Below are 22,880 nucleotides of genomic sequence, written 5' to 3' on the forward strand. Positions count from 1 at the left end.
GACCTAAATAAAACTGAGGTAAGTAATATGACTGATATGCCATTCAAAATAATAGTTATAAAGATACTTACCAGACTTGAGAAAAGAGTGGGAAATCTCAACGAGATCCTCAACATGGAGATAGAAAAGAACCCATCAGAGATGAAGGACTCAGTAATTAAAAATTGAAATACACTGGGGGGGCACCTGGGTGGCTCAGTTGGTTAAGCATCCGACTGTTCAGGTCATGATCTCATGGTTTGCAAGTTTAGGCCCCACGTTGGGCTCTCTGCTGTCCTTTGCTTTGGATCCTCTGTCCTCCTCTCTCTCTCCCCCTCCCTCAATTGTGTGTTCATTCTCTATCAAAAATAAATAAAAATTTTAAAAATTAAATAAACAATAGACTAGAGGGCATGGATAGTAGACTAGAAGAAGCAGAAGGACAGATCAGTGACCTGGGGAATAATAGAAAGCAGTCAAACAGGAGGACAAAAAAAGAATAGTTTAAAAAATGAGAATAGATTAAGGGAACTTAGCAATATTGTCAAGTGTAACAACATTCACATTATAGGGATTCCAGAAGGAGAAAAGAGAGCAGAAATTGTTTTGAAGAAATAATAGTGGAAAACTTCTGCATCTAGGAAAGAAAAATCCACATCCAGTAAGTGCAGATAGTCCCCAACAAAATCAACCCAAGGAGGTCCATACTAAGATACATAGTAATTAAAATGGCAAAAATTAGGGATAAAGAGAATTTTAAAAGCAACAAGACAGAAAACAGTAAAATAGAAGAGAAACATGATAAGGCTGTCAGTTGATTTTTCAGCAGAAACTTTGCAGGCCAGAGGTAGTGGCTTGATATATTCAATGTGCCAACAGAAAAAAAACCTACAACCAAGTCTATCCAGCAAGGCTGTCATTCAGTATAGAAGGAGAGATAAAAAAGTTTCCCAGACAAATGTTAAAGGACTTCATCATCACTAAGCCAGCTCTATAAGAAATGTCACAAGGAACTCTGTGAGTGGAAAGGAAAGACCATAAGCAAAAAAGTAGGAAGCACAAAAGCTGTAAAGTAAGTATATTTAGAAAAGGGATTCACGAAAGGATGTAAAATATGACACTGTATACCTAAAACATGGGGGAGAGAAGAGTAAAAATTTAGTGCTTTTAGACTGGGTTCAAACTTGGAGCACCTGGGTGGTTCAGTCAGATGGACATCTGACTTCATTTTGCTCAAGTTTTAACTCAGGTCATGATCTCACAGTTCATGAGTTCGAGCCCCACATCCAGCTCTTTGCTGACAGCGTGGAGCCTGCTTCGGATCCTACCTCTCCCTCTCTCTCTCCCTTCCCCTGTGCTCTCTCTGCCCCTCCCCTGCTCCCTCGCACGCACTCTCTCTCTTTTTCAAGATACATATATTAGAATGGGTTCAAACTCAAGCAACCATTAAATTAATATAGACTGCTGTATAGGTAAGTTGTTATATATTAAAATGTAATGGTAACCACAAATCAAAAACTGGTAATAGATACACAAAAAATACAGAGAAAAAAAATCCAAGTATATCAAACTATTTCAAGAAGTAATAGAGGAAGGAAAGCTTCACTTAAGAAAGCCAACAGACCATGAGAAAAGAGAGCAAGAGAAGAACTACAAATCCAGCCATAAAACAAATAACAAAATAATAGTAAGTACATAGCTATCAATAGTTATTTTGAATGTAAATGGACTAAATGTACCAATCAAAAGATGTAGGGTAGTGGAATGGATTAAAAACCAAGATTCATCTATATCCTGCCTACAAGAGACTCATTTCAGACCTAAAAACACGTGCATATTGAAAGTGAAGGGATGGAAAAGCATATATCATGCAATTGGAAGTGAAAAGAAAACCAGGGTGTAGTAATGCTTAAATCAGACAAAACAGACTTCAAACAAAGACTGTAGTAAAATACAGGATACTACATAATCATAAAGGCAACAATCCACCAAAAAAGATATGACGATTGTAAATATTTATGTACTCCAAATGGGAGCACTCAAATATATAGAGCAGTTGTTAATAAACATAAAAGGAAGTAATCGATAGTAATACAGTAATAGTAGGGGATTTTAACACCCTACTTACCTCAGTGGATAGAACATCCAGATAAAATCAACTAGAAACCATGACTTTGAATGATACATTGGGCCAGATGGATCTAATATATTGGGAACACTGCACCCTATATCAGCAGAATACACATTCTTTTCAGATGGAAATGGAACATTCTCCAGAATAGATTGCATGTTAGGCCACAAAACAAGTCTCAACAAATTCAGAAAGATTACCATGCATCTTTTCCAACCACAATGCTGTGAAACTACAAATCGACCACAAAAAAATCTGGAAAGAACACAAATACATGGAGGTTAATAACATACTACTAAACAATGAATGCGTCAACCAAGAAATCAAAGAGAAAATTTTTAAAAATACATGGAGACAAATGAAAATGAAAACAGTGGTTCGTCTTTGGGGTGCAGCAAAAGCAGTTCTAAGAGGGAAGTTAATAGCAATACAGGCCTACCTCAAGAAGCAAGAAAAATCTCAAACAACCTAACCTTACACCCAAAGGAGCTAGAAAAAGAACAGGGGTGCCTGGGTGGCTCAGTCAGTTAAGCGTCCAAGTCTTGATCTAGGCTCAGGTCATGATCTCATGGTTTGTGAGATGAAGCCCCACATCAGGGTCTGTGCTGAGAGTGTAGAGCCTGCTTGGGATTCTCTCTTCTCTCTTTCTCTCCCTCTCTCTCTCCCTCCCTCTCTCTCTCTCCCCTTCCATTCTCTCTCGAAATCAACAAATTTCAAAAATAGTAAAAGACCAAAACCCCAAAAGAGAAGAAAGGAAATAAAGATTAGAGCAGAAATAAATGAAATAGAAACTAAAAAAATGATAGAATAGATTAATGAAACCAGGAGCTGAGTCTTTGAAAAAATCAACAAAACTGATAAACCATTAGCCAGACTTACCAAAAACGAAGAGAGAGAGAGAGAGAGAGAGGACTCAAAAAATAAATGGAAGAGGTGAAATAACACCAGCACCACAGAAATACAAAAGACTATAGGAAAATGTTATGTAAGATTATATTCAACAGATTGGGACAATGTGGAAGAAATGGATACATTCCTAGAAACATATAAACTACCAAAACTGAAGCAGGAAGAAATAGAAAATTTGAACAGACCAATTACCAGGAAGGAAATTGAATCAGCAATCAAAAACCTCCCAACAAACAAAAGTCTGGGACTAGGTGGCTTTGCAGGTGAAGTCTACCAAATATTTAAAGAAGAGTTAGTACCTCTTCTATCAAACTATTTTAAAATAGAAGAAGAAGGAAAACTTCTACATTCATTTTATGAGGTGAGCATTACCCTGATACAAAACCAGATAAAGAAACTACAATAAGAGAGAACTATAGGACAGTATTCTAGATGAACATATATACTCAACAGAATACTAGCAAACTGCATTCAACAAAACATTAAAGAAATTGTTCACCATGATCAAATGGAATTTATTCCTGGGATGTAAGGGTTGTTTAGTATATTTGCAAATCAATCAGCATGATGCATCACATCAACAAGAGAAAGGATAAAAACTGTGGGATCATTTCAATAGATGCAGAAAAAAGCATTTGACAAAGTACAACATCCATTCATGATTTTTAAAAAACCCTCAAAAAAGTAGGTATATCAGGGCACCTGGGTGGCTCAGTCAGGGGACCTGGGTGGCATCTGACTTCGGCTCAGGTCATGATCTCACAGTTCGTGGGTTCGAGCCCCGCGTCGGGCTCTGTGCTGACAGCCAGCTCAGAGCCTGGAGCCTGTTTCAGATTCTGTGTCTCCCCCTCTCTCTGACCCTCCCCTGTTCATGCTGTCTCTCTCTCTCTCTCAGAAATAAATTAAAAACATTAAAAATTTTTTAAAAAGGTATATCTGAATATAATGAAGGTCATATATGAAAAAAGTATAGCCAACATACTTCAGTGCTGAAAAATTAAGTTTTCCCCCTAGGATCAAAAACAAGACAATGATGTCCAGTCTCACTACTTTTATTCAACATAGTACTGGAAGTCATAGCCACAAGCGGTAAGACAAGAAAAAATAAAATAAAAGACAAGCAAATTGCTAAGGAAGAAGTAAAGCTTTCACTGTTTTTAGATGATACAATACTGTATGTAGAAAACCCTAAAGATGCCACAAAAAAACTAGTAAAACTGATAAATGAATTTGGTAAGGTTGCAGGGTACAAAGTCAATACACAGTCATCTGTGCATTTCTATACACTAATCATGAAGTAGCAGAAAGAGAAATTAAGAAAACTCTCATTTACAATTGCATCAAAAATAATACCTAGGAATAAACTTAACCAAGGAGAGGACAGACTCTGAAAACTATATAAAATGTTGATGAAATAAATTGAAGATGACAGATGGAAAGATAGTTCATGCTCATGGGTTAGGAGAACAAATATTGTTAAAATGTCCACAATACCCAAAAGAATCTACACATTTAACATAATCCCTGTGAAAATACCAACAGCGTTTTTCACAGAACTAGAACAAGTAATCCTAAAGTTTGGTTGGAACTATAAGAGACCCTGAATAGCCAAAGCAATCTTTAAAAAGAACAAAACTGGAAGTAGGTGAATCCCAGATTTCAAGGTACACTACAAAGCTATAGTAATCAAAACAGTACGGTTGATATTAGCACAAATATAGACACATAGATCAATGAAAAAGAATAGAGAGCCCAGAAATAAACTCATTATATGGTGAATTAATCTTTGACAAAGGAGACACACTATGCAAAGACATAGGGGAAATGACAGTCTCTTCAACAAATGGTGTTGGAAAAAGTGGACAGCTACACATAAAAGAGTTAATCTGGGCCACTTTGTTATGTCATACACAAAAAGTAAACTCAAAATGGGTTGAAGACTTAACTGTGAGACCTGAAACCATAAAAATCTTAGAAGAGAGTACAGGCAGTAATTTCTCTGACATCAACCATAGCAGCATTATTTTAGATAGGGCCCCTGAGGCAAGGGAAACAAAAGCAAAAATAAACTATCAGGACTACACTAAAGTTAAAGGATTCTACAGAGCAAGAGTAACAAAACAAAACGACAACTTTCTGAATGGAAGAAGATAATTACAAATGACATATCTGATACAGAATTAGTATCCACAATATATTAGAACCTTCTACAGCTTAACATCAAAAAACTGAAATAATCCAATTTAAAAGCAGACAGAAGTCAGGAACAGACATTTCTCCAAAGATGACATACAGGTGGCTAATAGGCACTTGAAAAGATGCTCAGTGTCCCTCATCATCAGGGAAATGCAAATTAAAACTACATTGAGGTGTTACCTCATACCTGTCAGAATGGCTAAAATCAACACAAGAAACAACAAGTGTTGGCGAGGATATAGAGAAAAATGAACCGCTGTGCACTGTTGGTAGAAATGCAAACTAGTACAGCCATTGTGGAAAGCAGTATGGAAGTTCCTCAAGAAATTAAAGATAGAATTAACATATAATCTAGTAATTCCACTACCGAGTATTTATCTAAAGAAAAGGAAAACACCATTTCAGAAAGATACATGTACCCTGTGTTTATTGTAGCATTATTTGCATTAGCCAAACTATGAAAGCAGCCTGAGTGTCCATTGATAGGTGAATAAAGAAGATGACTTTCTCACTCTCTGTCTCTCTCACACACACAGTGGAATATTGCTTAGCTATAAAAACGAATGGACTTTGCCATTTGCAACCACATGGATGGATCTAGAGGGTATAATGGCTAAGTGAAGTCAGTCAGGGTAGACAGGTATACCATATTTCACTCATGTGGAATTTAAGAAATAAAACAAATGAACAAAGGAAAAAAGAGACCAACAAAAATCAGACTTAAATATAGAGAACAAACCTGTAGATACTAGAGAGGTTGGGGAGAGAGGATGGGTGAAATAGGTGAAGGAGATTGAGAATACATTTATCGTGATAAGCACTGAGTAATATATAAAATTGTTGAACACTATATAGTGTATCTGAAATTTATGACTGTTAATTTTATTGGAATTAAAAAAAACCACAGTGGAGTAAATCAAGAAATGGGAAAACATGGAATTTTGGGAATGTGAGAATATAGCTGAGAGAATAATCAAGAAAATCCTCAGGGTAATTATGCAGTGAGATCACTAGATAATAACTCAACAGTGTGTACATGGTGGAAAAGTTTAGCCTGGGACTATTACAGGGCTCTAGGGGAGATGTCTCAAATATAAGACCTCTTGTCACCAGTAAAATTAATGCAATAGCTGTTGTGTTTAAAAGAATTAGCAAATGATTTGGGGTTGAAATGTTAACTATGTAGAAAGAAGGCAAACATAAAGACAATAATTAACTTCAAACTAAATCTGAAAGTTATTTCCATGTTTGCAAAGTTTTCCATGGCCTAGGTATGATTATCATTTACATAATGATGTACATGCCTGAATATTAATCATGTTAAAATTATGATTTAACCATATTAGAGATGAGGAGGCAGAATTTATATATGCTTGTAGTATACATACATATCTCTGACTTCTTGAAGATGAAGGAATACAGAGATAATGTGTAAAACTGAAAAAATATGGAGTAGCATTTTAAGCCTGTTATTTGGTGATACAAGGGTAAATTCCAAAAGAAATAGCAAAGAGGAAGTAGAAGAGATTGCCTCATTTGATAATATGGCACCTTTAACCTTGTGAGGACTGAACTTGGTGCTGAGACAGAAACTTTGCTTCCTCAGTCTGGTTGATTTTATTTACCAGCGTAGTATACAAGAGAGATGGGAGCTGACTTTATTTAAAGTCCCAACCCATTTAGACAGGCTTGTGCTGTGATGTACTTATGCAGCAGACTTGAGTTGTTTACTTTTTTTTCAATTGAGATACAGCTGACGTATAACATTAGTTCCAGTTATATACTGTAATGGCTCAATATTTATATTACTCTTTTAATCAAAACATTTTTCTTCTTAAAAAAAAATCTACATACACACAGTCCCACACATGTGGGTGTTAGTGTATAATCCAAAATACTTTTGGTTTTTGGATGGTAAAGATCTCTCTGCAGCTTCTCTATACAGTCAACTGAAAACTATAAAGAACATGAGAAACAGAATCCTCCCAACTTCTTAAAAAATAAGAAATCCTTAATAATACAAATAGAAGGGCTTAAAAAATAAGTGAAGGGCTGCCAAGCACATTAGCAGTAGAACCCAGATGAGGGAGGACATTAAGAATGGATTTCAAGATTTCTTGGTGTAAACATAAGTGGACCAGCAAAGTGCATGTTTTCCAAAGTAGTTGGTGTAATTTGAAAGACAAAATCAAGTACTCTTTTGGAATAATGTAAGAACTGGGTATTCAAGTTGGCTGTGGGAACCTGTCTGATTAATATCCTGGTGGTACAAAGGAGGTAGGGCCATGCAAATGTGCTAAAGATGTTACTCCTGCAAGATGGAGAGGATGGTAATAGCATTCTAGCAACTGGTAATTTTTGTTCAATAAAGGAGATAAATAACTTCTTTTACATGCTTCACAGGCACATCATATGAGGCTTAACTGCAAGTCAGTGAGGCTTCCTGTTAGTCTAGAGTACGATTCTTAATATCTCAGCCAAGTAATTGTCTCAGGAAGCATTCATTCAGTGATGTAATATTCAAGAAGCAATTGCATGATAGTTATACACAAATGTTCCAGAGATTTATTGAGCAAACAAGAAAAACAAAAGGCAGATGAGAAACACCAGAGGCATTTTTCTGCATGACTTCAAAGAATTTATTAATAAGTTAAGAAACTATAAAACAAGACTACAAAGCAGAAATACTAGAACTAAAGTAAAAATAATAACATAGTATAAGTGAGCAAGCAGAGTTCAGCTAAGAAGGAGAAAAGAAAAATCCTGAAAGTGAAACAGTAAAAAGTGGGGTGCCTGGGTGGTTCAGTCAGTTAAGCATCCAACTCTGGATTTTAACTCAGGTTCATGAGTTCAAGCCTTACATCAGGGTCTGCGGTGATGGTGCAGAATCTGCTTGGGATTCTCTCTCCCTCTCTCTGCCTCTTCCCTGCTGGTTCACGCTCTCTCAAATAAATAAATGTAAGAAAGAAAATAGTAAAAAGTATGCTACCCATTGCCATTGCTGAGAAGCTACAAAGGACATGGAGATCAGGACTGAGAAAATAAGCAAAAGGAAAGTGAATAAAAATATTTGAAGTATTAGAAAATAATATCCAAGAAAGATTCAATATACTCATAATTGGTGTCCCTTAAGAGAGTAAATAATGGAACAGGAAAGAAAATCTTAAACATTTCTAAAAAGAAGCAAGTACAGTTAAATTTACAGGCTTTATTGGAAGTCTATAATGATATAATGTCCTAGGCAAAATTGGTATTAATTGTTAGAGATATCCTGGTAAATTACTTTAGGTATAAAGCAACAATGTGTGTTCAGCCTGACTTCAGAGTACTTCACGTCAGCATTCAACACAGAAAGTAGAACAGAATCTAAAAGTTTTTGGGTAAAGAAATATGATCTAAGAATTTCATATCCTTTAAGTGCCACTCAGACTAATATTATTAAACTTCAAGGACTCTGGAAATATTTTTTTCTTTGACTTCCCTGGGGGGAAAAGATTGGAATAAAGAATGAAATTCAGCTTACGGAGACATAAATGGAAAAGCTATGGCATAAAGGATGGGCAGTAAGTAGTAAATCCATTTCATTGTAGGAAATTGGTTTTACTAAATATAACTAAAGTGTCATGAACTTTGACAATATAAAATATAATATAAAAGTAATCATTTAAAAGCCAAGCGGTAAAGGAGTAAAGAAGACTTTTTATAATGTTTGTGTCCAAAGACACAGGTTATCAGTCAACAAATCGATCATAGAAATAGAGTTATATTTAAACATATAAAGGTAACTGTAATGATGGAGATAATTCTAATTTGGTGGATAAAGGGAGGTGAAATCCTTGTTTTCCTGGTTGAGGAGTTTAATAGATAACTGTCAGAAGATATAGAACCTTAGAGATATTCAGAAAACTTCCCAATTATCAGAAAGAAAATATACCAAAGTAAACAGTAGTGAAAGAAAAAAATTAAAAGCAATGCAAAGGAAAGCATATATTTCTTGTGACATGGCAACAAAACTAAGAACTGCTACTTGCTGTTCTTTACTTCTGCTCTTAAAAAAAAATTCAGTCCCAAAGCCATGAAGTAGGCCTGAGCAAGCTGGGCATCTGTACTGGAGCAGGATGTTGGAGCCTGACCCAGGATTAGGATGGTGTCCACAAAGGGAACAGTGTGTTGCAACCATGTTGTTAGGGAGGATGTGATCATAGGAGGTCATTCCTCAGGGCCATCAAAGCTTGTGTGGGGTGAGGATATGTCCACGTTAGAATAGTAGTGAGTGAAGCAGATATAAAGAGGTGGGCCTAGAACAAGATTTTGGAGGTAAAATGGCTTGAGGGAGGATATCATCATGATGGGCTGCCTGGCTAGATTCACCGCTTCTCAGTTAGGTGAGAAAGGGTATCTGCACATGGGGCAACTAAACTTTGGGATGTCAGAGCCTAAGCAATATCAGGGAACAACGTGTGGGAACAACTTGGCTCAGTGTGTCAAAAGCCTAAGTAGGGTGAAGAGAGTATGTGTAAGAGAGCAGCCTAGTGCAGGATTTTATAGCCTAAAAGAAATGTGGGAACCCAGACAGAGTGAGGAGGGCATAGGAGTGTAGCCTGGTCTGGAGTGTTAGAACCTGAGGCAGATTCATAGAGGCAGGCAAGTGCCTGGTTGTTGGAGACCATGCAAGGAAGAAGGACATCTGTGTACAGAGGTGGCCTGGTGTGGGGTTTCAGAGCCTGTGCATGTTGAAGAAAATGTTTCTGTGGAAAGGTGTCCAAGTACAGGCTGTCAGATTAGAAGCAGAGTGAAAAGAGCATCTATACAGGAGAACAGCCCAACACTGAATATAAGAGCCTAAGCAGAAAGAAGAGGGTGTCAGAATGGAAAGATGGCTCTGTGAAGGGAGTTGTAGCTGAACCAGGCCGAAGAAAGGTATCTGTACATAAAAGTGGCCTGGCATGGAGTTTCAGAGCTTAAACGGGGTACAGAGTCATCGCTGTGGAAGAATAGCCTGGCATGAGGTGTAGGAGCCCAAGCAGGGTGGGTGTTTTGATGGCTTTGCATGTCAGAATGTAAATAAGGTCAGAGCACATCTGTGTAGGGGAGGTGGGTATCATTGATAGGAGATCAAACTGGCAAAGTGACAGCACTAAGTATCAAGGTCCTAATTCTCAGAACCTTATTTGTGATTAGTAAAGATCTTTTTATTATCTTGGATTTGTCCTTAGATCATCTGGTTAGGTTCTAAATAACTGCCTAGTGACTTTCTTAAAAGAGAGGCAGAGGGAGATTGGACACACACACAAAAGGTTAGGATGATGTAAAGACAAAGGGAGAAATTGGCATGGGCAGCTATACACCAAGGAATTCAAATAGCCACAGAAGTTGGAAAAAGCAAGAACAGAATTGCCCTTAGAGCCTTTGGATGGATTGCTGCTCTGCCAACACCTTGATTTCAGCCCATGAAACTGATACTAAACTTCTGACTTTCAGAACTGTGAGAGAATAAATGTTATCACCCACTTTCTGAGAATTTGTTACAACAGCCTTAGAAACTTTGTAATAATACAAAGATTATGTATAGTGAAATTGATCAGCTATAAAAATGTATTGAGAATTGTGGTATGCCACATTTCTCAGAGTTGGGTAGATATGTTATGCTAACTTCTAGAAAGGGAGAAAAGTAGATTGAACTTTGTAATGTTGAATTGAAATTAAAAGTATGGGAATAAATTCATAGTTTAGTTTGTTTGTTTTAGAGAGTGCAAGTGGGGGAGAGGGACAGAGCCGAGAGCCTTAGCTGGGCTCTGTGCTCATCCCACGACCCTGGGATCATGACCTAAGCCGAAATCAAGGGTTAGATGCTTAACCGACTGAGCCACCCAGGCATCCCAATTCGTAGTTTTTAATATATGGATTGATATAGAAATGTAGATGTAAGTGTATATATGTATGACTATGTGTATATATATGTGAACAGATGTTTGTATATCCCTATATGTACATACATTTTTTTTTGGCTCTGTCATCTAGAGAACCTGGGAGCATTGATGCTCTAATAGCAAAAATGCCTAATGTCTTGCTTCCCAAGACCATTGTCCACTTAAAGGAACTAGGGGTGGGATTTGACCAAGATGGTGATATAGGATGCTCCCTTCCTTCCATAGACACACTACTAAGTGTACATATGGAACACTTCTTTCTGAATGAGATCCAGAAACAAACCGAGTAAGTCCTATAAGTCAGATGAGAAAAAGTAAAAGGAACTGTGACTGTCCTATAGATATAACAGTGAACGTGTGTTTAGGATTTTATTAAACTCAGTGAAATAACTAGACATGAAAAGTTTTAAAGCATTCAAGTTTATATGGAGCATCAGAATGTTGAAATAAATTATAATTGGAGGCAAAACTCTTCTGTAGAGTTGGGAGGAAGTCAGGTGAGTCTCTGACAGGACAGAATTTGCATGTCTTCTATCAGTTACCTACCATTTATAGATTTGTAAAATATCTGCCTTGAACCAATCTGACAATGCATAGTCTTCCATTGGACTACAGATTTTTTTTTTTCCCCTTCAGGAGCCTCAGGAAATTGTAAAGTACCTTCCAATGCCCTACCAGACACTTTGTACTGTTTATAATAGGGAGTCAACAGAATTTGGGGGTTAAGGGAGTGAAATCAGGTTGTAATTTAGATAAAACAGTTGAGGTGGCAGTGTATAGGATTAATTAATGAGGGAACATTCAGTGCAGGGAATGAGTTAGGCTTTTACAGTAGTAATGAGTGAAGAGGGGGGAGTAGTGTCAGGTTGGTTCAGTCAGTTAAGTGTCTTGACGACTCCTGGCTTCAGCTTACGTCATGATCTCATGGTTTTGTGAGTTCAAGTCCCGTGTTGGGCTCTGCGCTTTTGAGAAATAAGCCCACTGACCCAATAAAGGAGAGGCACAGAAACTGGGACCACAGTGAAGGGAGGCTTTAATCAAGGTTCCTGCAAGAGCAGGTGTCTGATGGACAGGCACACAAGGGGCAGTCACAGCAGACAATTTATATCTTTGCGTATAAGTCCCTCCCCAGGTTCCTCATTGGCCAAGCACTACAGAGGTTACAGCCTTACCCAGCCATGGCCTTTGCCCATGTAAGGCAAAAAGGAGTCTGATTAGAACAAATTCATTCCCTGAGGTGATGCAGAGACTTTCAGTCCCTTCTCCCTTTGTTCATTGGCTCATGCTCATGAGTGGAAGTAAGCCCACAAAATGGAGAGGGGAAGAACCAGAAGTGAAGTGTCTAAGGGTTTGGGACTCCATTGTTAGGTTGGGGTGGGGGGAGTTAGTACATATTTCCAGTAGGTTGTAAACCTACTGTTAACTAGACAGCACAACTTGTATTTGGTATTTCTGAATATGAATCATCTCCCTCACTTCTCACACACTGACAGTGTGGATCCTGCTTGGGATTCTCTCTTTCTCTGCCCCCCCCTCCCCATCCACACACACTGTCTCTGTCTCTCTCAAAATAAATAAACTTAAAAAAAAAAAGAGTGAAGAGGGGGGAGGGGCATGTTAGGATGTAGAATACTTTAAGATTTATGCATTGATTAAATAAAGCAGACAAGGAGGCCTAAGCAGTTGTAAGGGCAGTGGGTCATTTTACTGAGAAATGGAATGTAAGGAATATAAGGAGCAGTGTTTGAGGCAAGATCATGGCATTTTTTTCGACTTGTTCCTTTTAACATGAGGTGGGGTACCCAGATGGAAATGCCCGTTACACAATTGGAAACTCAGTTTGGAGCTCAGAAGACAAATTGTGGCCTAACAATTTTAGCCTGGAAAACATAGTTAAATTGAGATTCATATAAAATAAATACCTTCAACCAGGGAGGATTTAAGTATGGAGGAGAGGAAGAAGGCCAGAAACCCTGAGGAACATCTTTATTTGCTTGATACTCAGGAATAATTATGTATGTCACAGCGTTACTATAATTTGTTTAAGTATCAGTCTTTTAATTTTTAATAATGATGCTTGCTTAGCTTAATTTTGTCTTTCATTAACATCTGAAGCTGTTTTATGTATAGCCTATTTGTAGTACAGCAAGGGAACGTTGAATCCCAAATTCTTAATTCTTCATATACTTCCTCATTTTCAGTTTCAAGTTGAGAGAGACTTAGTTTGGAGCCTTGCGCTAGTGTGGAAAGTGGGGTCACCAGTGGGCAGAGAATGGAAAAGAAGAAATCATCCTTAGGTCTTTTGTAATGGGTTATTTTCTTTAAAGCACTGTGAATTTCTGTAAGTCAGTACCAAATGCCAAATGCATTCCAGACTCATGGGGTGGGAAGGGACTGTTCTGTTTTGCATTATTATGTAGCTAAGTTTGAGTTGATTCTACTGTTGGTAATTGAAGGGAAGATAGCCAAAATGTGTTCCCATTTTACCTCTTTTCATAGTCTCATGGTTAATACAACATTGCCTTTTTTTTTTTTTTTTTTTTTTTTTTTTGGGAATATTTTCACCCTATTTTATTCTTGGTTTGTAGTTAATTTTGAGGTAGCAACCCCTTTCTGTTGCTACTACCAGTTACTTATAGATGGGAAGTATAATTTTCAGGTTATTAAATCTGCTTATCTCATTTTTAAAAATGCACATGTATGAGACGCCTGGGTGGCTCAGTTGGTTAAGTGTCCGACTTTGGCTCAGGTCATGATCTCACGGTTCATGGGTTCGAGCCCCACATCAGGCGCTTTGCTGACAGCTAGCTCAGAGCCTGGAGCCTGCTTCAGATTCTGTGACTCCCTCTCTCTCTGACCCTCCCCTGCTCATGCTGTTTCTCTCCCTCTCTCAGAAATAAATAAAAAACATTAAAAAAAGTTTTTTAAAAAATGCACATGTGTAGATATTTGTAAATTATAGAATTTATTTAGGAAATATTGTGACAAGAATTTGGAGATGCTTTTGAAATTGGCCTCTTTTTATATTTACTAGTATTTGAGGCTTACAATTCAACAAAACATTGAAAATCTTTTTTTTTTCTTTTTAGATCATCCGATTATGATGGGTTTTGAACCCCTTGTTAACCAGAGGCTACTTCCACCTACTTTCCCTCGATATGCAAAAATAATTAAAAGGGAAGAAATGGTCAACTATTTTGCAAGATTAATAGATAGAATAAAAACTGTTTGTGAGGTGGTCAATTTAACAAATTTACATTGTATTCTGGTAAGTACAATCTCTCTTTTGGATTATGATTTTGATTGAACAACAGAATAGTTTATCACTTTTTAGACTGTCCCATGGATAAATGATATTGCTTACTTTAACAGCTGGAGGATTAAGTGTTGTTGTATATTGTGTGTGTATTTTTCTATTTAATCTTCACAAGGATGATATGCTCTCCATCTTAAAGATTAAAAAACTAAAATTTAGGTAATTCGCTGAAGTTTTAAGAATGGGAATTTAAACTCTGGATTCTGTCTTCAAAACTTTTTATATGTAAATGTATGTGTGTGTATATACATACACCTGTACATGCATGTATACATGTATGTTTTCATATAAAAATTAGATTGTGGTGTTTGTTAACCTACTTTCTTTTATCACTAATCTCTATGTCGTAAGCATCTTTTCGTGTCAGTAAGTAAACATATTTCTATATTAATTGGCTACACGGTATTCCATTGTAAGCATAGATCACAATTTTTTCCAGTCCATTCCTATTACATTGAGGTCTTTTTCAGTGTTTTACTGTTATAAACAATACCAAGACGAGCATTTTCATAGGTAAACCTTTGTAGCATCTGGTTCCTTCCTTCTTAAAATATATTCCTAAACCATGAAGCTGCTGGGTTGAAGAGTATATACATTTTTACATATTTTGGATTAATCTCCTTTATGGGTTACAATATAGAAAAGCAATGTTTATATAAGATTAGGAAGGTAGAAAATATGCAAAATAATACTACTGTTATTTAGACATAAGTACACTAATCTATTTTGTACAACTCTGCATAAAGGTACATAATTCCTAGCCCCTGTCATTTTCTCTGTGAGGTCTTCCTTGTTGGTTCTAGGATGCATTCCTGGAGATGATTGTTATCTCATTTACATTCCTAGAATTGAGCAGCAACCTCTGGAATATATTTCATAGTCAACAAAGATTTTGCTTTTGTTTATGCTCTTTCTTGTAATAACTTTATTTTCCCTTCTAATTCTTTGTCATTAATGCCCAGTATAAATCTTCATTCCTTAGTGAAACTTTCACTGTTTGTATTGTTACCTCCTTTCTGTTTGCTTTTTTGTTTGTTTGTTTTTTAGTAGTTTTGTCCTTACTCTGTCATAAGAATCATGGAATCTTAAAGGTAGAAAAGATCATAGACATAACCCAGTTCATTGTATAGCTAAACAAAATTAAGGTTTAGAGGGCTTGTAACCAAATTAGATGATTGGTTCGTGGCATATCAGGAGTTTAAGACTTTCTTATTCTTCTGCTACATTTCCTTTTTTTGCTTCTTAATTATGTAAATATATTTGTATTCAGATTAATTGTAAGATTTTAGAAAAGAAAGTGATCAATGTGAGTTGGAATAAGAACAGTGCAACAGCTGGTATTTGATATTCTGGAAGAAGGTTCTGGGCTGCCTGGTGAGGGAGTTGAATGCTGAATGACACACCATAGCTGGGGAGCCAGGCCTGGGCTTCCGGAAGAGGGCGGAGAAGGAAAAGAATCTGGCCCCCAGGAGCACCTGGGACAGGAATAGGTGGTGTGGGGATGGGTGTGGGAGGGAGTATCTGAGGCCAATAGAGGAAAAGATTAAAGTTAGGAAAAGGGACTAAGTATTCTGGTGGTTCTGCCTAAGAAACCTGTCACTGTTTGGATAAGGAGTACTGACATATACGATAAATCATCTCAGTGGAAAACTGGCAAAGGACATGAGCATACACACTGAAAGAAGTAAATATGGAAAAGGTATACCCTTACTAGTAATTGAAGAAATGCACTTTATGACAACTAGATTGAAAAGTATGATAACATTTAATGTTGATGGAGGGAAATAGTAGCTCTCCTATACTCCTGTGTCTGTTGCTCTGAAAAGTCTTAAAAATGTGTATATCCTAATCCAGCAACTCCCATTCTAGAGATTTAGCATAAGAATCATCTAAGATATGTGCAAAGATGAACTGACACTGGTGACACCACTACCCATCCTATAGTATATGTAGGATACATGCCTCAGTGATATTAAAAAGCATGTTATAGAAAAATATCGACATAAGGAAATCTTTGTGAATGTCAAGTCATGGTCAAAATATATTATCCATTTTATACATTGTCACACAGAAGTGATGGTCAGACATAGCGAAGTTGTTTTAAAATATTGGAATAACAAATACCAAAATGTCAGTTATGACTGTAGTTTATGCTCTGCATGTTTTGCATTTTCACATGGGTGAATATGGGTGGAGCAGTTACATAAATGGATTAACAGTTTGTGCCCATTGTGGCTGATTATATAGAAAAGATTAGAAGGGAACAGAGTAAACAGGGAGATAATAAATTAAGAAACCGTTACTGCAGTTCAAGGGAGAGAGAATAGTAACTTGAATAGAAGGATGGCAAGGAAATGATGTGAGGTTGTCAGAGCTTTGTGTGAACTAAAACTGATGACATTGGTGGTGAATGAAATATGGGACATGAGAGAACTCTCAGGAAGGTCTCAGGGTTTCTGGCTTGGAAATCTTGATACATGCTGGTGCTGCACACCAAAATGGGGAAACTCTCAGACCCTTATTTAGATAAGGTTCTTAGTAAGGCTGATTTTGAGATGCCTTTGAAATATTTATATAGAGATACTGAATAGGGGTATTGACTATATGGATAGAATTTAGAAGTCTGTGTTAGATATATAATTTTGGACCTATTACAGGTAGTAATCAAAGGAAGCGTGAATATGGAGAAGATTGTGAGGGGAAGAAGTATATAGCTTGAGAAAAGAAAATAGTCTGGAACTAAACTTTGAACCTCCAGAGTAAACCGAGAAGTGACCACAGAGGAAGAAACTCATGGAAGTCAGTTAAAAGGTTCTTCCAGAAGGAAGTCCTGTCAAATACTGCTGAGAGATCAGATGAAAGAGGTGAATAAGGTCCAAAACAGATGTTGATTGGATTTGGTGTGAGACAACAGTGGTGACTAGAGGGAAGAGCCAGGCTACCATGTGTTGATGAGGAGGGCCTGTGAGTAAGTAGAGATGATGCAGCCGGGTCCATTAGAAAGTTTGGCTGATAAGGCAGTGATTGGGAAGGAAATGTGGGAGCAAGTGACAGTATTTTTCTTTTTAAAAATGGGAGAAAATGGATTACTTAAATGTAAATGGGGAGGATGTGGCAGAGAGGGAGAACTTAAATATCAGGGACAAACAAGGATGGATTATTGACAGTGTGTAATGTTGCTGATAAGACAGGAAGGAATGCAGTGTGTAGTACAAGTTGGAGGGCCTCCGGTGTTAAAGTGGGCAAGGAAAGGATCTGGGTACAAATGTGGGTTCAGTGATAACGTTTAGAGACTGAGGCAGAGGATTTCCTAGTGGATAGATAACTTCATTTTCTTTGTAATGTTAAATGGGAGGACATCTGTGGGGGAGAACATTCACTTTGAAAAGTGTGAGCAAGGTATAAAAGTGTATTGTTAAAAAAGTGACTTGACTAGAGAAACTTGGTAAGATTTGGCAGAGCACGCCTTTAAATTGAGGATCATGAGTCTGGAAAACAGAAAAATACGAAAATGATAAGTAATTACTATCCTATATAATCTACAGAAGTTAACATTTTAGTGTATTTTCTTAACCTTTTTTTCTTTTATCTGTGTATAAACCCATATGTAGTTTTCTAAGCATATTTTTTGGATGTCAAAAGTTCAGGAACAGTTTTATGAATCCCGTTGGCCTGGTTACTTGGTATTTATTTCGGTGAAATAGGAAGTAAACTTCTACCATTAGTTAGGAAATTATTATTGATATTTTTATTTTCAAGGTTTGCATACATAATATTTGTATGCACAATTTGACTATTGTCCAGTTAAAAATAAATTAGGCTCCAAAATCACCCATTGTCTCATTGATACAATTAGATGATTCCTATAGAAATGATGCTTAGCTCTTTGTCATATTTTAATTCTAGTAGTATATAACTTGCAGACAGTCTGGTAAAAATTACATGCTATATAAAACATTTTTGGCTTCTATTAATCTATGAATAACATGACTTTTTCTTTGTCAGGATTTTTTCTGTGAATTTAGTGAACAATCACCTTGTGTTCTTTCAAGATCTCTGTTACAAGTAAGTTCTACTTAGTATTGAAATACTTCTTTAAACATCAAATTATTTGTGTGTTGATATTGTTTTATTGATTGCTGGAACAAAAGTAGGTGCTTTGAAAGGATATTTAACAGTTAGTGTTATATTTTTGTGATAGAAGTATTGAAATATTAGACATTCACCAAGATTGTATCCTGGACTATAAAACAAACCTTAATAATTTAAAAACAATTGAAATCACACAAAGTGTGCTCTCTGACTATTTTGGAATTAAACTAATAATCCATAACAAAAAGATATTTGGAATTTTTTTTAATGTTTATTTTTGAGAGAGAGACAGAAACAGAGTGCAAGTGGGGGAAAGGCAGAGAGAGGGAGACAGAATCCGAAGCTCCAGACTCTGAGCTGACAGCACAGAGCCCAACGCAGAACTCAAACCCACAAACCATGAGATCATGACCTGAGCTGAAGTCCGTCGCTTAACCAGCTGAGCCACCCAAATGCCCCTTCAAATATTTGGAAATTAACACACTTCTGAACAACCCATGAACGAAAGAGGAAGTCTTGAGGATAATTGAAAAATATTTTGAACTGAATAAAAAGGAAAATATAATATACAGAATCTGTGGGATATAACTGAAGCAGTGCTTAGAGGGAAATTTATAGGATTAAATGTTTATGTGAGAAAAAGAAGAAAGTAGTTGCCAGAGGGATTGGAGGTGGGGGAATGAGTGAAATAGGTTTGAAGGGGATTAAAAGGTGCAAACTTTGTTATAAAATAAATAAGGCACAGGGGTGAAAAGTACAGGATATGGAATATAGTCAATAATATTGTAATAACTTTGGTGGCAGAAGGTAACTGCGCTTGCCATGGTGAGCATTTCCTAGTGTATAGAACTGTCAAGTCACTATGTTGTACACCTGAAACTAATGTAATACTGTAGGTCAACTATACTTCAATTAAAATTTTTTAAAAAGAAAGTTGTGAAAACTTAAGCTTCTACTTTAAAAATAAAAGAGCAAATGAAACTCAAAGGAGGCAGAAAAAAGGAAATACCATAGACAAAAACAGAAATCAGTAAAATAGGAAACGGATAAACAGTAAAGAAAATCAGTGTAACTAAAATCCTAATTCTTTTGAAAATATCAGTAAAATTGAAAAACCTCTAACCAGGCAGAACAAGAAAAAAAATGTACAGGACAGATGAATAATCTCACAAATGAAACAGAAGGGACCACTACAGACTCTAGAAAGGTCTGTAAAAGGACATATGGGAATTTTTATTATAAACAATTCTATGTCCATAAATTCAAAACCATAGATGCAATGGACCAATTTCTTGAAGGACACTATCAAAACTCATGAAGAAAGAACTTGAACTATCCTACATCTGTTAAAGAACTTGAATTCCTAGTGTGAAACCTTCCAACAAAGAAAATTCCAGGTCAGTTCTGTACAGTCTGTTCCAAAAACAGAAAAGGCAATATACATAATAAAGCCAGCATTAACTCAATAGCAAAACCAAAAAAGACATTAAAAGCACGGAAAATTATAGGCCAGTATCCTTAAGAGCATGGATAAAACAACCTTAAGTATTATCATCTCAAATTCAGCAATATATGAAAAAGAATAATAATACATCATGACCAAATGAGCTTTATCCCAAAAATGCAAGCCTGGTTCAACCTTTGAAAATCAGTCTGTGTAGGGTCATCTTGGTGGCTCAGTTAAACATCCAGCTCTTGATTTTAGCTCTGGTCCTGATTTCTTGGTCGTGAGATTGATCCCTACTTTGGACTCTACAAGGAGTATAGAGCCTGGTTGGGATTCTCTCTCTCCCTCTCTCTCTGCCCCTCCCCTGCTTGCTCTCACTCTCTCTTTCAATAAACATTTTTTTAAAAAATTTTTTAATTTAAAGTTTAAATTTATTTTTTAAATAAACATTAAAAATAAGTCAGTGTAATCCACCGTACAGTCTAAAATCTTATGGGATGCCTGAGTGGCTCAGTCGGTTAAGCCTCCACCTTCAGCCCAGGTCATGATCTCACAGTCCATGAGTTTGAGCCCCACATCCAGGTCTGTGCTGACACCTCAGAGCTGGGAGCATTCTTCGGATTCTGTGTCTCTCTGTCTCTCAAAAATAAATAACGTTAAAATTTTTTTTTAAGTATCCTTACATTCAGGAAAAGCATTTGACAAAAGTCAACCTCCATTCACAATAAAAACTCTCATCAAGGGGCCCCTGGGTGGCTCAGTTGGTTGGGCGTCTGACTTTGGCTCAGGCCATGATCTCACAGTTTGTGGGTTCAAGCCCTGTGTCGGGCTCTGTGCTGACTGCCAGCTCAGAGCCTGGAGCCTGTTTTCAGTCTGTGACTCCCTCCCTCTCTGACCCTCCCCTGCTCCAGCTCTCTCTCTCTCTCTCTCTCAGAAATAAATAAAACATTAAAAAAAATTTTTTTTAGAAAGATAATAATAAATAAATAAAAATAAATAAATAAATAAATAAATAACTCTCATCAAAACTAGGAATAGGAGAGAACTTCCTTAACTTGATACAGGGTATGAACAAAAAACTTGGCAGCTAACCTCATACTTAATGATGAAAGATTATATCATTTCCTCCAAAGATTGGGAGTAAAGTGAGGATGTCAGCTTTCTCACTCCTCTTTTATTCAACATACTACAGATGGTCCACAACTTAAGATAGTTCATTATCGACTTTATAATGGTGTGAAAGTGATATGCATTCAGTAGAAACCAGATTTTGAATTTTGGTCTTTTTCTGGGCTAGCAGTGTGCGTTTAGCACTCTCTCATGATGCTGGGTGTGACCAGTGAGCTGCAGCTCCCACTCAGCCACACAGTCACAAGCATAAACAGCCCATTTAATTCTGTTTTTCACTTTCAGTATTGCAATCAGTAAATTACAGGAGATATTCAACACTTTATTATCAAATAGGGTTTGTGTTAGAAGATTTTGCCTCACAGTAGGCTAATGTAAGTTTACCAAACACATTTGAAGTAGTCTAGGCTCAGCTATGATGTTTAGTATGTTAGATATATTAAATGCATTACAACTTAGAGTATTTTCAATTTACTATGGGTTTTGGGAACATAACCCCATCATCTTAAGTTGATGGAGATCTGTATAGGAAATTTTAGCCAGTGAAAAAAGGCAGGAAAAAGAAAAGGCATACAGCTGAAAAAGGAAGAAATAATCATCTTTTTACAAACAACATTATTTTCTATGTAGAGCACCAAAGAATCTTTAGAGAAGTTCCTAGACCAGATGGGTGAGTTTAACAAGAGCACAGGATATGAGGTCAATATACAGAAAGCAATTGTATTTCTATATACTTACAGTGAACAGTGGGAAGTCAAAAATTTAAAAACAGTAGTATTTACAATAATCTCAAAAAAAAAAAAAAAACCCAAAATACTTAGGTATTAATCTAATACCTGTTTGTAGACAGTGCTGAAAAACTATAAGTACTGGTGAAAGAAATCAAAGACCTAAATAAAAAGAAAGGTATACCCTCTTTGTGGATTGGAAGAATTAATAAATTCTTCCCAAATTGGTCTATAGCTTCAAAGCAATCTCAGTCAAGATCATAGCAGGATTTTTTATAAATGTCAACAAATTGATTCTAAAATTTATATGGAAAGGCAAAGGAACCAAAACAACTGTAAAAAAAGACCACAGTTGGGGAACTCACACTATCTGACTGCAGGACAGGTGTGGGATTGGCAAAATGGGTCAGTGAACCAAGAGAAGAATCTAGAAAAAGTCCTATTCTTATTAGTACTGTACTTTATAGTCCTTTATTAATTAACACAGTCAGTTGATCAGTTAGTAATATGGTTAGTTAATTTTGACAAAATACGAAGGCAAATGAGTGGAGAAATGGTAGTCTTTTCAACAGTGTTGCAAGAACAATTGGACAGACATATGCAAAAAAATTAACTTAGAATGCATCATAAATCCAAAACATAAGACTGTAAAACTTTTATAAGAAAAGACAGGAGAAATATTTGATTTTAGGAGGCAGAGAATTCTTAGGTATGATATCAAAAACACCATTCTTAAAAAATCGTTGATCAACGTATAATGGAAGATACTATTAAAATGGAAAGAGACACTACACAATGGGAGAAAATATTTGCAAATCATGTGTAGCACAGGACTTGTATCATACAAATAGCTTTATAAACATAACAGTAAGAAAACAGACAACCCAGTTTTTTAAAGACATTCAACATAATTGGTATTAGGGATATGCAAATTAAAACCACAATGAAATACCACTGTCTGCCTTTTCTAATATCTTTTAAAAAGAAGAAAGAAAATCTCAGTAACCAAGTGCTGGTGAGGATG

General features: G+C 36.5%; 1 protein-coding gene across 2 annotated transcripts in view; it reads left to right on the top strand.

Annotated features, from left to right (window-relative positions):
• The window catches only part of NAA35 (N-alpha-acetyltransferase 35, NatC auxiliary subunit), an 84,719-nt gene that overhangs the window by 40,269 nt on the left and 21,570 nt on the right, over nucleotides 1-22,880 (top strand). For both annotated transcript variants that reach the window (XM_077749560.1, XM_077749559.1), the window contains exons 12-13: nucleotides 14,235-14,413; nucleotides 18,467-18,526. In XM_077749560.1, the coding sequence (XP_077605686.1) occupies nucleotides 14,235-14,413; nucleotides 18,467-18,526 (239 nt within the window). The remainder of the gene's footprint in view (nucleotides 1-14,234; nucleotides 14,414-18,466; nucleotides 18,527-22,880) is intronic.

This window comes from Crocuta crocuta, unplaced genomic scaffold (assembly GCF_008692635.1).
Source record: "Crocuta crocuta isolate KB4526 unplaced genomic scaffold, BGI_CrCroc_1.0 scaffold99, whole genome shotgun sequence".
In the NCBI taxonomy this organism is placed as follows: Eukaryota; Metazoa; Chordata; class Mammalia; order Carnivora; family Hyaenidae; genus Crocuta; species Crocuta crocuta.